The sequence below is a fragment of the Podarcis gaigeae genome (genome assembly GCF_964106915.1).
Source record: "Podarcis gaigeae genome assembly, chromosome: 8".
NCBI classification, from domain to species: Eukaryota; Metazoa; Chordata; class Lepidosauria; order Squamata; family Lacertidae; genus Podarcis; species Podarcis gaigeae.
Genome location: NC_139684.1, coordinates 64,213,615 through 64,231,077, shown reverse-complemented (window position 1 = coordinate 64,231,077; position 17,463 = coordinate 64,213,615). Strand labels below are relative to the sequence as shown.

At 46.0% G+C, this 17,463-nt stretch overlaps 1 protein-coding gene across 1 annotated transcript in view; it reads left to right on the top strand.

Moving 5' to 3' along the window:
- Window positions 1–13,925, top strand: part of LIN28A (lin-28 homolog A) — a 48,309-nt gene extending 34,384 nt beyond the window's left edge. The window contains exons 3-4 of the mRNA XM_083751000.1: window positions 9,161–9,345; window positions 12,261–13,925. Coding sequence (XP_083607126.1) covers window positions 9,161–9,345; window positions 12,261–12,477 — 402 coding nt within the window. The 3' untranslated portion in view covers window positions 12,478–13,925. The remainder of the gene's footprint in view (window positions 1–9,160; window positions 9,346–12,260) is intronic.
- Window positions 13,926–17,463: the final 3,538 nt, after the last annotated feature.

The following is a 17,463-nucleotide window of genomic DNA, read 5'->3' as shown; positions in this document are numbered from 1 at the left end:
AGATCAGTGACTGACATGAACAGGCTGTTTGAAATACAGAATGTCCAATCAAGGTACAAGAGAGCTGGATGGTCAGCAAGAGAACTTGCCCAGCACAATGTCAGAAGAAAAGGAATTGAATGGTGTTTGTTGAGGGGTAAACTTTGGGAGGAATAAAGGGGTTTCCAGCAGAAAAAGGAAGAAACTGGAGACCTGCAGTTTCTTTCCCTGCTCTGGAACAGAGGGAGGAGGAGCATCAGAATAACCTCCTATTGGTGTTTATGGATTGCTGATATTTTATGAGAATTATTAGGGATTGCTTATCCATACCAAGCAATAAGTGGTATTTATTTTGGTTTGGGGGGGGGGGAAGCGAGTCAATGGGAAACATGATAGAATGTATAAGATATGCCTTGCGTGGAGAAAGAAATAACTTTTCTCCCCCTCCTGTCATGCTGGAACCCGGGGCCATGCAATGAAGTTGAACGTTGGAAGATTATTCACATAGCACATAGAGTCACAAGTGGAAAGAGGTGCTGCTGCCACTCAGGGCCTGCTTCTGAGCAGTGTTAGAAACACAGCTATATAAGCTAGGTGCCAAATAGTACCTTAAACAAATGGTTGCCACAATGGTATAAGGTCCATTTGTCAGGGGTTTGGACTAGATGGCCCTTGGAGGGTCCTTTCCAACACTACAATTCTGTGATCTCAACTACATTGCTTGACGGTAGCTTGCTCTTAGAACAATTCACTTGTCCCGGTTATGCTAGAAGGAGAAACACACACAGTGGGAAAATGGACGAAGGCAGAGGTTTTAAACTGGGGTCGCCAACTTGGCGCCTAGAGAGCTCCACGTAGTTGCAACTGAACCTACGCCAGCAGCAAAACGTGCCTGGTGCCTGGCTAGTTTTGAACACTGCTTCTGAGCATCCCATAGGCACCTGGTTGGCTACTGTGAGAAAGTGATTTTGGACTTGAATGGGTCTTTAGCCTGATCTAGAAGGGCACTTCTTACATTCTTAGAAGCTGTTGTGGCAGAGTGCATCCTTATCTATGTGCCCATATTCATTCAGTCTTGCCTCTAAAAAAAATTGTGTTTCAGAAAAAATGTCATATAGAGGTCTCAAAATGCAAAAGATAAGGGCAGGTTGCATTGCAGAAATAGAACGCAGAGCGTTAACTGCTTCCTTTTTTTCAGCAAACAGAACATGCCACTGTTAGGTTAGGAAGAGTAGTGATCATTAGGTACCGGGGATATTTTTCTAACTCTGGCCTTGATCCAGTATTTTACTTGCGTGTAATATCCAGGGGCCCTGGGTGGAGAATCCACCCCTGTCTGTGTCATGATGATACCTTCGGCCTGTTGACTGCAGCCTAGAAATATATAGGAACATAGGAAGCTGCCTTATACTGAATCAGTTCCTTGGTCCACCATACTCGGTGTTATCTACACTGACTGACAGTGGCTCTCCAGGATTTCAGAAAGGAGTCTTTTTTTGCATCCCTTCCTGAAGATGTTGGGGGTTGAACCCGGGACTGTTTGCATGCAAACAGATGCTGCACCACTGAGCATCAGCATGTGTGCATAGCACATCCAGATTTGACCATCCTCCAGCTGTTGGTGGAAGCCTGCTTCCGTCTCCAGACCTCCATTACAGACCTCGCTGCATTTAAGAAGCAAAACCAGGCTTTAAAAATGACAATAGGTAGCCACAATTATACCATGGTAGCTGCAGAACCCCAATTATTTGCACATTTTGTGCCACCATGGCAAAAATAGGCAGTCATTCGTCCACCGGCTTTAAAGATGGTAATTCCATGGATGGAGACAGACTCAGGTTTTCACACAGCCAAGTTTCCCCTCCTCCAAAGACACTGGAACTTCTGGAATTTGGCCATCCCTGTGGACCAGGGCAGCTCTTTGTTCCTTTTGCCCAGTTCTGGTGGTTAAAAGCCGAATCCCTTCTTTTTGCCGCCTTTGCGACCAGAATCTCTCCTTCTCCCACTTGTGCTCTTGTCTCTGTCTCTCTCCCTCTAACAGCTCCTGTTTCTTTTTTTCTTAAGTCCTTTTTTGGGGGAAGAAGGGGGGGAGGGGTGGTGGAAGAGTTTTTTGGAGAAGGCCTGGGAATGTTCCTGCTTTGTGTGTGGTGTGTGGAGATGGGGCATTGGGCCTCTTTCTTTCAGATGCAAGGGGGCTATTTGACTAATTCAATGGGCTTCAGTTTGATTACCTATCTGATAACAGAGGAATTTGAACAATGTGTGTGTTTTGTGAAGGAGGCGGGAGGGCTTGGGGTGCTCTGAAGACCACCAGCTTCTTTTGCAGGTCACTTCAAAAGACCCAGGGCCAAAGGGGGGGGGGGGCGGACAGCCTTCCTTGCAATTTTCTCCCTCCTGTTCCCCAGGGGAAGAGAAGATTGCTTTTTTTTGTTGTTGGTGTTGGTTGGCCAATCTCTCAAGCACTCCTCAAAATAAACAGCGGCATTTCACATTTCACTCAACATTTCACTCAGCGCTTCCTGAGAGGCAGCTGCTTTCAGTACAGAGGGTCGGCTGCCCATATTTGCAAGGAGACACTGATCTAACTTGTCCCCTGGTGCAAATTGGTGCATCTCTTTGACCACTGGGGAGATGGACTTTTTAAAATGTGGCTCATGCATGCACCCACACGCGCACGCACACCCACCCACACGAGCCTTTAAGGTTTCAGTATCCTCAAGATTGGGATGCGGGTGGCGCTGTGGGTTAAACCACAGAGCCTAGGACTTGCCGATCAGAAGGTCGGGGGTTCAAATCCCCGCCACGGGGTGAGCTCCCGTTGCTTGGTCCCTGTTCCTGCCAACCTAGCAGTTCGAAAGCACATCAGAGTGCAAGTAGATAAATAGGTACCGCTCCGGTGGGAAGGTAAACAGTGTTTCCGTGCGCTGCTCTGGTTCGCCAGAAGCAGCTTAGTCATGCTGGCCACATGACCCGGAAGCTGTACGCCAGCTCCCTCGGCCAATAAAGCGAGATGAGCACCGCAACCCCAGAGTCGTCCACGACTGGACCTAATGGTCAGGGGTCCCTTTACCTTTACCTATCCTCAGGATCTCTGTAAAACACCAGATCACTGAGTTTGAGGTGTGTATATGTGGGTGTATCTTAGTTTTATTGCTATAGTTTTCTGAACTGTATTCCCGGGAGCCCTTGGAAAGGCATCCTGGTTTCCACGAGAAGGTCAGCAATGGCAGACAAGACAGCTTGCCCTCCTCTAGTCCTATCCCTTTACTATGTGGAGCTCTAAGAGTGTTGCTCAGCCCAGCCAGGGCAACAGGTGAGGCTCCACAGCCTTGGCTAGTGTAGCGCATTACAGGAACTGAGGGTGCCACCCTGGAAGGTGGGCAAGATTGTTATTTAGGAACATAAGAAACTAACTGCCTTACTTTGAACCTCTCTGAATTAACTTACCCAATGTGGCTCTTTGCTTTTCTGAGAAAAGAATGAGACCACACCATGGGGAATGCAGGAAGCTTCCCTGTACTGCTTTGTATATGACTGGCAGTGGCTGTTCAGGGCTTCAGATGGGCCTCTTTCCAGCCATAACTGGAAACGCCAGGAATTTCAGCAGGGGCCTTCTGCGCGAAAAGCAAATGCTTTACCACTGGGCTATGGTGCTCGCTTGCTGTTGGCAGCCCTGGAAGTCCTTATATTGAGGGGCATGATATAAATGAACGTGGCTTCTAGCAAGTCTGCCTCCAGAAGGTGGCAAAGTTGGGCATTTGTCAGGACCCCAATGCAGCAAAAGGCCCACTGCCCAACACAGAGTGTCCAACAAGACAAAATACAGCCTAATTCTTAGTTTGCATGTCCTGCCTCTCCCAGGTTGGAGCCCTGCACCAAAGTTGCCCTCCAAATCCCAGGGCCAGCGCCTGTTTCTACTACTCCTGGGACCAGGAGATCTTAAGGGTCTCCTTCTTTCAAATCAGCCTGCCCATTTGCATAGGTCACAGTCTATTTCCCTGTTCCCTTGCCTTCTGATGAAGCAGGTGGGTACTCTGGACAGGGTCTTATTGGCCGCAGCCCCCTGGCTTTGGAGCTCCCCTGACTGGGGGTTCCCTTGTCCTCTTCACTCCTGGCCTTCTGGTGCCGTATGAAAATGGCTTGTTTGTTCCTGAAGGATGATGATGATGATTTAGCATAGGGTGTCTTAAGGAAGATTTGTGCAGTTGGAAAATCAGCTTTTAAAAACCTTGCACAAGAGCAGCCCTGTTTTCTTTGTAATGTTGTAATTCATGGGCAGCATTTCCATAAGGGGAGGGGGGAGGCAGCATTTCTGGAAATGCTGGTGTGAACTCTTCTATCACTCCCGCTGTTTCTGATGTTCCACCTGTGAGCACCAGTTGCACATGCTGCCAAAACAATTGACACCTACTCACACATGGCAGAGGTATAAGTGGGCTTGGGGAAAATCCCAAAAGCGCAGGATGTTCTCAGAACAGTCCATTGAGGACTGGGCATACCCAGTGGCCACATAATTCTGACTAATGTTGGGAACAATATGAGGGGGGGGGGATGGAGTGGCTGGAATCCAGAATGAAACATAGGATTAGTGCTTCTATATCAGGCCAAAGGTCCATCTAGCCCAGCATCGTGTTCTCATAGGGGCCAGCTAGATGCCTATAGGGAACCCACAAGCAAGATCCTTTCTCTGCGGTTTCCAGCAATCTGTATTCAGCTTCCAACCCTGGAGGCAGAACCTAGCCATCAGGGTTAGTAGCCATTGATGAAGAAGAAGAGTTTGGACTTGATATCCTGCCTTTCACTCCCTTTAAGGAGCCTCAAAGCAGCTAACAATCTTCTTTCCCTTCCTCCCCCACAACAAACACTCTGTGAGGTGAGTGAGGCTGAGAGACTTCAGAGAAATGTGACTAGCCCAAGGTCACCCAACAGCTGCATGTGCAGGAGCGGAGACACGAACCCGGTTCCCCAGATTACGAGTCCACCACTCCTAACCACTACACCACACTGGCTCCCACTGATGGCCTTCTCCTCCATGAATTTGTCTAATCCTAAAGCCATCCAAGTTTGTGGCCATCACTGACTTTAGAAGCACTAAAGTGGCCGCCAGGGGTACAGTCCATGCTGTGACGTTTTATTGCAGGTCCCAGTCATAGGCATTCCCAGAGTACCAGATAAGGCTAAATAGGCTTGTCGGTGGGGAGTTGTATTTATTCGCAGTACCTGTTTGAAAGCTTACAATTCAGTAGACCCATCTGTTCTCAAAATGGGCACATCTGGCATCTGGGATTAATCTGTCCTTCAGGATATGGCTATGATTCACATTTCCAGGTGGGAGACGCTTCTCTTGTGTTTCGGCCCCATATGGCTCCGTGCTTATGTGTGAATGGTGCAACTCTATTGAGATGGGGGAGAGTCTTCAGCATCCTCCCTCCCAGCTGCATGAGAAGACACCAATGTGAAGCATCTGTGGCCAGGGGTGAAATTGGATTTGGAAATCATTTGATCGAACCTCATACATTGACATCAAAGGAGGGCTTGTAGAAGCCCCAGCACTTTCAATCCATGCCAACAATAGATTGATATGCCAATCTGCAGCAAGGATTACATGCTTGCGTTGCCTCAAAATGTCAAAGATATGCCCCATTTGTGATTAGAATTGAACGCCGATAAGGGGGTAAAGGTTTTGTTCTATCAATCTAAATAGACTGATTACTGGGTGTGCTAAGGCAAGCTATCTGATGAAAGAGCAGCAAGAAAAAGTGTGTGACTTTGGTTGGCCCTGTTTTTGCAAGGACAGAGCAGGTAATAATGCAAAGGGTGTAAGGGGCCGGGCTAGAGGGCTCAGAGGCAGATATGGGGCTCTGGCTGCTGTCAAACAGCTGCAAATGAGAGAGGTGAAAGGATGGGTTGGGGAACCCTTTCCAAGGTGTGTGCTTCCTGTGTCAAGGTGTGTGCTTCCTGTGTCAAGGGCTGGGGAAGGGGTTGTAGAGGGAAAGTGCTGAATGGGGAAAAGCTGCATGCTTCTTCCTTCCCAGGTCTGGTTGAAAAGTACCAGGAGTCTGACCTGTTTGCTTAGTCAACAGAGAAGCACATTCTGCTTTTTGATGACTTTCGGAGAGCCTAAGTTGAAACCGGTGTTTAAGGCAGTTTGTGCACCATACATTTAGAGCACCCTGAAAGAATCCTGGGAGCTGTCCTTTTACCCCACCCAGTGCTACAGTTCCCAGCACTCTTCAAAAACTACAGTTCCCAGAATTCTTGCAGGGTGGTGTGTGCTTTAAATGTACAGTGGTACCTCGGGTTACATACGCTTCAGATTACAGATTCCACTAACCCAGAAATAGTGCTTCAGGTTAAGAACTTTGCTTCAGGATGAGAACAGAAATCGTGCTCTGGTGACACGGCAGCAGCAGGAGGCCCCATTAGCTAAAGTGGTGCTTCAGGTTAAGAATAGTTTCAGGTTAAGAACGAATTAAGTACGTAACCAGAGGTACCACTGTATGGTGTGTACACAGCCCAGGTTTCTGGTGCAGTGGCCTGAGCTCCACTCGGGATGGGGCAAGTGGCATAACCAAACCTAAGGGTGTCCACAGGAATTTTCTTGGGGTGGGGGGACGGGAAGGCAAGGTAGAACACTGAAAGTGGAGAAGCAGGCTAGTTCCTCAGGAAAAAAATATATATGAAAAGAATAGTGCCTGTATATTTTGCCTCCTATCTCAGGTTCCACAAATACTAGATCTTTACTCTGTAAAAAAACAGTTAAAGCAGGCAATTGTGGGTTATGGTTTGCCTGGGGTGATGGGTGCTTGGCCCCTTGCCCCTACCTCTGGACACCCATGCTCAGGTCTATGTGGTGAGGCCATGCCAAAGGTGAGACTTGAATGCACCTCTTTGAACTATCAACAAGGTGCCCCCAGTTTTCATTCCATTTGGCTGGTTTGCCCAGTTGTTTCTGTGGGTGCAATGATTGCAAATCAGGGAAGGGGAATCTTTTTCAGTCTGGGGGCTGCATTCCCTTCTGGGCAACTTCTGGGGGCCACATTCCAGGGGTAAGTGGGGCCAGAGACAAAAGAGGGAAGAGCTATGGATTTAAACTTTACCTTTGTATGGAAGGTGTGTTTCTGCACTCCCTCTCTCCCCTCCATCCAGCAAACAGGAGGCATTATTAGAGTTCAAGCACACCTTCCAGTCAGACAAAAGCAATGAGGGTTAAGGCTGATGGGAGTTATAGTGCAAAACATCTGGAAGGCACCAGGTTAGCAAAAAACGTGTTAAAACAACTGCACATCCTATATATGTTTAGTGCAAAGTAAGCCCCACAGTGTCCAGTGTTTAGGATTGCAAATTAAATGTGACTTCTTTCTCACAGCTTCATTCTTGGAATAACTTCTTCAGCCTGCGTCTTACTTTGTTTTACTTTTAATACACTTGCATTTTATTGAATTGGCAAACAAACAAAGTTTCTGTGCATTTAGAATGGCCGAGAGGCCAATGCTTGTTGGTAGCAGAGAGGATACGGAAGAAGATAATTAAATACTCTCTGCTTTGGGGAAGAGAGCCGACACTGACTGTGAGATGGCCAATCAACACAATGGCTCTGCACCATTTTTAAATATGGGCTTTCCCTGCAACTCGGCCAGAGGGAAGTTAAGTGCAGTCACATGATCTAGGTTACTGAGCAACTCATGAATGGTGGGCATGCTCCATTCATTATTATTTTTTTAAAAAACCACCCTTCTGTTCTAAGGAACTGTTGTGTACAGCAGATGGCCTGTCTGACTAAGGAATGATAGTGGGAACTACTTCAACAAGTACTGGAAATGGTTAACATAGGATAGGTGGAAATCTATTATTTTCACTTTTCCCAAAACAGATTGAAAATGACCATAGGGCTCCTTTTAATCCTGAGATGGTACTTTACACCACAATTTACCACACACTGTATTTTAGCTGTGTTGCTGTTGTTGATTATGATAGCAATAGGGGGTGTGAACTAATAAGTCCCCAGTGTTAATCTAATTTTAACCATAACCTCACTTGCTATCTCTCACCCTCATTCTTTCCATCTTTTGTATGGGGAGCATGTTAGGAGACCCCTATTCCCCTCACAGAGCTACAGTTCTCAGTGTAGTTAACAGTCCCTCTTCTCAGGGAACTCTGGGAATTGTAGGAGACAGTTCCCAGGATGCTTTGGGGGGCACACTATTGGTTCCATATGAATTTGCTAAAAAAGCCTCAACAACTTTGGAAAAGAAAAAAAAGCACTCAATAACTTTTCTGCTGTTTGAAATATGGCAACCCTAGACTATGAGTGTTAAAATTGGCTTGATGCTGCTTTTAAAAATACAGTGCAGATGGGACCCAGATTACACTACCTCACTTTAGGGTGGCTTTTTTTTTACTAGCAGAGTTATTTCGGTAACAGTGGAAAAGTCTTCTCCTTGTGAAAAACTTAGGAAGTTCCACGGTTATGTCACCTTAGATAAAATGGTTGTGGAACTCAGCATTTAAACAACAAATGTTTCTCTATCAAAGGTAAAAAAGAGGAGGTGTAATGTCACAATGGCAAACTGGGCACTCCAGGGACACACACATACACAACCATCGATCCATTTTTATTGCTGAGAAATGAATCGGAGCAAGCGTTGGAGGATGACCCTTAGAGACCTGATCGGGGCACTCTGCAGATGTTACAAGCACAGTGGTTCAATGGAGACTTTCAATGTAGCTGATTGAGTTTTAATTAGTTGGAATCTCTGTGCGTGCGTGTGTTCTCTGGCACATGCTTTCTATTTCTTATTGTCCTGGGTTCTTCTGCAAATGTGCTATAAAGCAGAAGTTTGAGTTAGGCCTGAATGAGTTCTAGAAGAGTAACCATGTTAATATGTTGCAAGCAAAACCAGAATGTCTCGCACTAATTCTATATCCAATTTCCTGACACAAAGCCAATAATAATAATAATAATAATAATAATAATAATAATAATAATAATAATATAATAATAATAATAATAATAATAATAGTATATGCAGGAAAATAGTGATCAGCTACTGTTAAAGAATGGTATGATAAAATATGGGGTTATGCATTGATGGGAACATTAAACTTAATTTATGAGATCCAGGGAGCAAAATCAAAGACAGGATAATTTTCTGTCCCCCCCCCCCCCCCCGGCCTCCAGAGCAAGCTCCACATGGAAGGCTTTCGCAGCCTGAAGGAAGGAGAGGCAGTCGAATTCACCTTCAAGAAGTCCTGCAAGGGTTTGGAGTCCATCCGAGTCACCGGCCCAGGGGGAGTGTTCTGCATCGGCAGCGAGAGGAGACCAAAGGGGAAAAACCTCCAGAAGCGCAGGCCGAAAGGAGATAGGTAAGGCCTGGCTCAAGCAAGGAAACAAGCAGCTGCTGTGCACCTTGGGTGTTCTGCATCCTTTAACCAACTAGTTCCCAGGATGCTTTGGGAGAAGACACAGTGGTATAACAGTGCTTTAAATGTAAGGTACCGATGTGACCACAGTAAAAAACAAAATACAGTGCAGTATTACTAATGATTCCAAAAGTCCCAATATTCAATTCATCTTTCAAAATCAGCAGTCAATTGTTTCTTGCATCAGAGGAACTTTCCATCCATGCAGTCTCCAGAAAAACAATTCCCTTCCATTCTTCAAGCAGTGGAGTGAAGGGAAGTGGACGTGAGAAGAGAAAGAGAAATCCCAAGCCAGGCTGTTTAGGGTTTCTCCCCAGCAAGGCCTAATCTTCCCAGTCCTACAGAGGCCTGGTTTCCATATCAGCCACTACTGTGAGGCAAAAAGGCATCTATTTTGCTTCCTCCCCCAAACACATTTTGGGGAGGGTGGGTCTCGGGATTGTCCTTGGAGAAACCTGAGGCCCCTTCCGAAAGCAGATTGAGACCCCAGGACAGACTTTGTGAGCCTCTCAGCATGCTGGGTTTTTCACTCCCCCCACCCCAAATTCAGTGTCCTGGACTATAGATCTATGGAATCTATTTAATAGATCTATAGGCCGTGGCATTGCATTTGGGGCAAATTTAGTTGGCGGTTGTCCACTGCAGGTGGGAGCCAAGCCTTGCTCCCATTCAAAAGTGGCAGCGCTGACTGTTCGCTGCTAAAAATCAGTGCCCAGAGGCCCAATAAAAAGAGTGGCAAGAGGCAGTGTGGCTTCCAGGACCTTCAGCTGCTGTCCAACCTGCCTGCCTGCCTGCCCTCACTATAATTAAAGGGCCATTCCCCACAGTACAGTAGCAGGCATCAAGAATGCTACCTTGCTAGAGTTTGTTACTTTAAGGCCGGAGCCCAAGCAACTCAAAAGAGCTTGAGTGGCTTTTGCCTCCTCTGGACAGGGATTGGACAGCAGCCTTTACATTGTGCTAGGGGCTTCCCTCAGCCTTTTAAATGAATGGCAGATGCAAATTTCCCAGGAAAGGGCAAAAAACTCAAAAGTGAAAGGTCAGAGGTCAGAAGCACCCAGGGGCTGAATAGCACGGGCTGGTGCTCCTGTTCTGCGAACGTGTGTTTGCAGGATGGAGCTGTGATCGGTCTCTTTTCCCCTAAGACCCCCTCCCCTTTGCGCAGTGAAATCAGAAAAAGAAAAGAGACACCATAATATGGGTCTGTGTTTCAGACTACAACTCCCATCATCCCTGACCGTGGGCTATGCTGACCGGGGCTGATTGGAGTTGTTATCCAAAACACCTGAAGGTTGGGGAAGGCTGAGTTCAGCCATTTGTCTGCTTTTGTGCAGAATTGACTTCTTTTGAATGTCAGCAGCTTAGGATCTTGCAACCCGGGATTCTTTTAAATGCATGTGGCAGGGAAATACGCTTGGCTGGATGCATACATGAAAAGCATGTTCTTTGTCAGTGAATTGTACGCCTCCTCATGAGGAATATCCTCCTGTGTTTGGAGATGAAGGTGAACATTGTTGGCATCCATGTTTCTCAAGAGACAATGGAGTGTGCTTCTGGGGGTGAAGTCAAAGCGCTGCATTAGCAGCACCCAAGTGACCTCCCTGGGCACAAGCCTGAGCAGTGTGTATGGAGGCCCCGGGCTGCCCACACAGCAAGCCCCCCCCCCCGCTTGGCCTTGCTGAAAAGGTCCAAAGGAAAACAGAGCAATACGTTTGGCACCAGCTTGGCTTCAGGAGTTGCCAGAAGGAACCGGACAAGGCACCATCCAACCGTCTTAGGGACTCCACTCTGGATTCATCACTGTATCAATCTTGCCTTCCGCAGGAGACCTTAAGTAGCTGTCAACAGTGTGATAGCAGAGCAGTGTTGCACCCTAGTGGCGTTCATGTGTACTTTCCACTCATGATACACATGGTGTGTGTCCTCAATTATTGTATGCTTAAATTGGAGAGAATTGTACTGTTTAGCTCAGTTGGTTAGAGCATGGTGCTGATAATGCCAAGGTTGCAGGTTCTATCCCTGTATGGGACAGCTTTGGGCTAGAATTCAGGGGTCTTCAAACTTTTTCAGCAGGGGGCCGGTCCACTGTCCCTCAGACCTTGTGGGGGGGCGGACTATATTTTGGAGAGAAAAAAAGAACGGATTCTTGTACCCCACAAATAACCCAGAGATGCATTTTAAATAAAAGGACACATTCTACTCATGTAAAAACACGCTGATTCCCGGACCGTCTGCGGACTGGATTTAGAAGGTGATGGGGCCAGATTTGGCCCCTGGGCCTTAGGTTGCCTACCCATGGGCTAGGTGGTCCTTATGGTCCCTTCTAAGTCTGCAATTACAGTGGTACCTTGGTTCTCGAGCTTAATTCATTCCGGGAGGCCATTCGACTCCTGAAACTGTTTGAAAAGCAAGGTGTGGCTTCCGATTGGCTGCAGGAGCTTCTTGAACTCAAGAAGAAGCCGCGTTGGATGTTTGGCTTCCAAAAAACGTTCACAAACCAGAACACTTACTTCCGGGTTTGCAGCATTCGGGAGACAATTTGTTCAACAACTAAGCCATTAAGGAACCAAGGTGCAACTGTATATGATTCTTGTGTAGCTGCACTTGATGGCACATTCGGCTTCCAGGTTCGGTTTATTAAAGGATTTGAAATTATTAATTCTTTTACATTGTGGTTGTTTTACTCTTGAGAATCCTGGACCCAGAGCACTTAGAACTTGTACGTAAATTAATGTCGGTTTTGTGGCTTAAAGTTGCTGTCTTTCTTTTTGAAAAGAGAAGGCCGAAGGCTTCTTGTGATCTTTAACAAATTGAACCTCTCCTGCGCCTCATCTCCCCATCTCTTTTCTCTTTCCCAGATGCTACAACTGTGGCGGCCTGGATCACCACGCCAAAGAATGCAAGCTGCCGCCACAACCAAAGAAATGCCACTTTTGCCAAAGCATTGCTCACATGGTGGCCAACTGCCCCGTCAAAACGCAGCAGTCGCCCAGTTCTCAGGGAAAGCCCGCCTACCTCCGGGAGGAGGAGGAGGACATGCACAGCTCAACCCTTGTTCCTGAAACCAGGGAATGATGTTGGGAAATCAGTAGGGAATATACCGGATCAACAGGCTTCAGGGCATCGAGTTGGCAAAAAAAGAGTGGGTGGGTGGGGGGAACAGTGAATAGTCTCTGCCTCCAGGCTTAGGGAAGGCAGGCACCTAGCAAGAGAACAGCAGCTCTGAAAATGTGTAAGACTTTAGCAAAGTGAAAACTCAGAGAGCCTGAATGTTGACGCAGCCTCCTCCCCTTGTTTCAGCATGGGAAGGAGTTCTGCAAATCCTGTCCCAATTGTTCAGTTCTGGGAAATGGGGAAGCAGCTGCTCCTTTTTCAGTTTTGCTTTCTCCAGCAATCCAAATAATATTTTGAGGGTTAAAAAAAAAAAGCAGCTGAGAAATCTGGTTCAGAGGTGGGGCGATTTTTGATTTTTGCACAGGTTAAAGTTGTCAGGAATAAACAGCTGCCTCCAGTTCTCATGTGGTTGCATGCTGTGGGGAGTGGCCCAGGCAGAGAAAGCAGTTGTTACATTCTACTTAAGTCAGAATTTTAGGGCACAGGTAGGGATCCTGTGACCCTTGGGATGTAAATGGACCACAGCTCCCATCATCCCTGACCGCTGGCCATGCTAGCTGGGGTTGATGGGAGCTGGGTTCTAGTAACATCTGAAGGGTTGCAGGTTCCCCACTATTGAATTAAGGGTTTATTCAGGACCCTGTTCTAAATAATACATCTAAATTTCCTACCTTTGGGGACCACAGACAGATACAATATTGTGGCCTCTGTTTTCTGCCCAGGTGTGGGTCACCCCCAAAGTTTCTTACTGCCCATATGTATGTGGGGACTAATCTTGGCCAAATGGAAAGATTTAGGCCTCAGATGTTTGAGGAAATGTTGGCCCCCTTGCAGATATGTAAAAGGAGCATTTTAAACAATGCATGCAGTGGTGGGCAGAAATTATTTCCACAAGCCAAAGGCCTACCCTAACTGTCAAACCAGGCCTGAGACCTACACTTGGAAGTATGGCTTGTTTTTCTTTGTTGTCTATGTGTTGCTTTGCATCAGGTGTGGGAAGCTGCTATTGAACTACCACTCCCATCAGCCCCAGCAAACATGGCCAATAGCCAAGAATGATGGGGGTTGTAGTTCAGCAACATTTGACAGGCCAGAGGGTCCACATACCTGCTTTATATTACTTGGCTAGAATGTAACAGATACAAACACAAACACAGGACACTAAATTCGTATTGTTTGTAGTATTTTTAAATTTACACTTTCTTAGTCCAAAAAGCCTGACAGGGAATTTAGTGCAGGATCTACTGTGACAACTTCAAGCACAAAGGTTTTGAGTTCGAGTCTTTCCCATTTTGTTTTCAAACTTTCACTCATCAGGTAAAGCTGCTGTTCCTTTGCCCCCTGCCTGCTTTCCCTACTGATGCCTTTAATTTATTTCGTTCCCGGGACAGCTTAACTTGCCGAGTGAGACACATGGGGGAGGGTGGGTGGGTGTCTCTTTGCTCTGAAGCCGTGATGTGAAACCTGCACTACGACGTGCGTGTATGACGTATCTTTGGGTTTGCTTTCTTTTTTGCTTTCTTTGTTTTCTTGGTTTTTTGGGGGACGGGGTTCAGTGTTCATTGCTTTTGTTTGTTTTTTTAAAGAAAAGTATAAATATTCTGTTTTGTATTTTTGTATATTTTAATCTTTAAGAGAAAAAAAAGGAAGAAAAAGAAGAGGAAAAAAAGAGGACATGATTACTGCAATGTATTTCTCAGGTATTCTTGTACATCTCAGGGATGGAAGAACCTCAGCAGCCTTCTGGGGCTGAACAGATTGGAACCTTGTGGCTTAAAAACTTTGGGGGGAGGCATTGTTACATTTAACAGCACAAAGAACAAAAGAGTATCTGTTTTTCAATTGTAGCTTGCTGCGTGTGGGTGGACTGATGTTTCTAGGCACTGTATTTGAATAGATTGTCTGCATCCGCCCCCAGCTATATTCACAAATGGATTTCATGTACAATCCGGTGGGATGTTTCTCCTGTGCATTGACACTCCTGCTCAGCTCCTGTTCATTCCCAAGGAGTTTAGGTAGGAGAACTTTCCTGTGGGTTGTACCTTTGGGCCATTTAGGGACTACAGGGACAGCACAGCCAGATGCATAAAGCTTGGGCAACAAAAGCAGTTTACGTATCAAGCCCATTTCACCTTTCTGGGGGCGGATGCCCTCTCTGTTCCCAGATATCCAACCATTTCTTAAGATTCTTAACACTGTCTGTCCTCACCTGCTTACCATATCTGCATCTTGCTGCTACTGCACTCACACATAATTTTGAATGATTTGGCCCATGGTGTCTTTCTACAAGGCCCTGTTGTGAGGCAAGGGAATGTTGGGTGCTGCTGAATCAGGGTGGCAGAGTGGAAGACAGAGAGATCTTGACTCACAAGTTCTCCTGGTTGGCTCCTTGTAATAAAAGGATGCTGGTTTTGATGGGCCATTAGCCTGATGCAGCAGGCTCTTCCTATGCGCATACGTTCAGGCAGCAAAATCCTTTTGGATTTCCATACCATCCTGGCTTTTTCTCCTTTTCCTGTGCCCAAGTTAGTCTTGTGAGTTCCTCTTGTAGTCCAACCACATTAAGAGCATCCCAAGAGGAATTCTGGCATTCTACTCTTTTAGCAAAGTGCTGCTTCTTCAAGGTTGGAAGTTTTTAAGCCTCTTAAACCTCTACACTAGAGTAAGGGGATCAGCCTGGCCAGCTTTCCTGAGATGTGAATTTACAGGTCGATATTTGGGGGGAACTTAAAAACATGTAAGGTTGTTGGTTAATCTCTAGATCATCAGCCATTTCCCACAGCTAGAGTTTCCTATCCAGTATATTTGAATAACTTATCTATGGTGGGCCCGTCCATTTCTAAATTACCTGCATTGCCAAGCATTTTTTTTTAAATATCATAACTCACCATAGCAGCTCTGCATGCTTTCCCTTACTGGATGGACTGCAAACATTTTGCTAGTCGAAGAAAGTGTTGGTTGTGGGCTGATTATCAAGGGCCAACATTACCAGCTGCTACAGAGCCATGCAGTGGAATTTGAAAACTAAAAACAAAAAGCTGATATTAGATAACACTCACTTGCCTATAGCTGAGAGTGCTCCCTGTCTCTTCCCACCTCCCTCTCCCTCCTTCTCCTGCAATGATTGCAGCGAGGAGCTGTGAAATATACATATACAGGATGTTAGTTTTGAAATTGCTGTGGGGATCTTTACCTTATCTACCTCAGGTTAACGTGTCTTGTGTCAATGGGGCCAAATGCATTGGATTATATAGCTTGCTCTGAGTTGCCAGAAGAAAAGGGATGCTTCCCTAGAGTGTGTCCAAAGATTAAAATGCTATCCCTTCTAGTTTTGTATCCGTCTTAAAAATAAAGTAAAATACAGTAGCATTGTTTCCCCCCTATTCCCTTCTTAGATATTTAGTATGTGTAAATATCTTATGTAAATCTTTCTGGCTTATTTCCAGTTTTCCTTTTTGATGATTGTTTACAAACTTGAGGGTGTGGGAAATAGCCAAAGCATGTGGTGGGCATTTGCACCAGAGGGGCATAGAGGGGGGCACCCTCTTTGTACCTTGCCACTTTGCAACTTTGCCACATGAGAGCTGGTTAAGGGGTGGGGGGAATTTCCCATATCTTCCTACAACCAATGAGAGAATTGGACTTCTGAAATAACAGTGATTTATCTGCAAGCCAAGAGGAACAATGTTCTTTTCGGAGGGGGGGGGCGTTGATTGCAGCTTCTTTCACCCACTAGTTTGCAGAATTGTTTTGGAAATTCTTTAGGTCAGTCTCCCAGGCCTTTTTTTTTAAAATGACAAGATGGTTTCTAAAACTCTTCAGCTTGGTCTTGCAAATAAATCACTGCTTGGAATAGGCAATATCATTACCATTTTAGACAGTGATGGACACTATGCATTAGGGGCAAGCAGTGTGCATTGCAGTCAGGCTGGTGCCAAGTCTGCACTCAGGGTCACTGTGGAATAGGGAGCACTGAATGTATTGGGGGTGGGAAGGGTGGGGGGGGGGATGATGGCGACTTCTTGCGTGGCTACATGATTGTGTACTAGGAGACAAAACGAATGTAACTCCCATGTTTACTGCTAGCGACCAAAGCTTGTTTTGTGTCAAACTCTTTGACTTTTTATGAAGCGGGTGGGTGGATGGGTGGGAGAGGGTGGGGATGAGAGGGTGACTGTGTGGGGTTCTTTTTAGAGGGGGGGGGTCATGTCTGAGCTGCAGGACTCTGTTCAAGCAAGCAGCTATCCTGCTGATTATGTCTGGTGGCGACGTCAAAAATCCCCACGACTGCATTCCCCTCCCTCCCCTATTTTCATTTTTGTACCAGTTTTGGAAAATGATGGAAACCAATAAAGAATATGGATCATAACTTTCTGTGCATCTCTTCCTTTCAGCAAAGCATACCTTGAGGTGAAGGCAAATTATTTTGGAGAGCTAGATTTGGGAACCTAATGGTTGTTCAACCTTGGAGAAACTTCTGTAAGACCAATTTGTGAAAACACTGTCTGCTTGGAGTATGAACATGTCTCAGGGTAGGAGATTGGTTTAAGATTTGCCCTACTATTAAGCAAAGTGAGGCAAGGATGGGAGAGGCTCTTGTGGTACGCTGGCCTCTCACCTCCTTTGGAAAAGGCTCAGCAGTTATGAGTAGGTTCAGTTTTTTTGATTAATGATCTGGACACACCATGCATTTGTACAGTACAGTACTTGCAATTACACACAGGTCCTGCTTACTAAACACAATGCATTCCATGGAAATCAGTATTTAGACAAGCATTCACATAACTAGCCTACAATTTCCATTATTTCTCTGGAAATATTTCTAAACTGGGATATGTCTAATCTCTCCCCCTCCACTTTTTTCAATGGTTTCTCCCTGAAATGGCTGCAGCCAATCAGGAAGAGAATCTGATCTCACCTCCCTGATTTGTTTGATCTTTCCTCCTC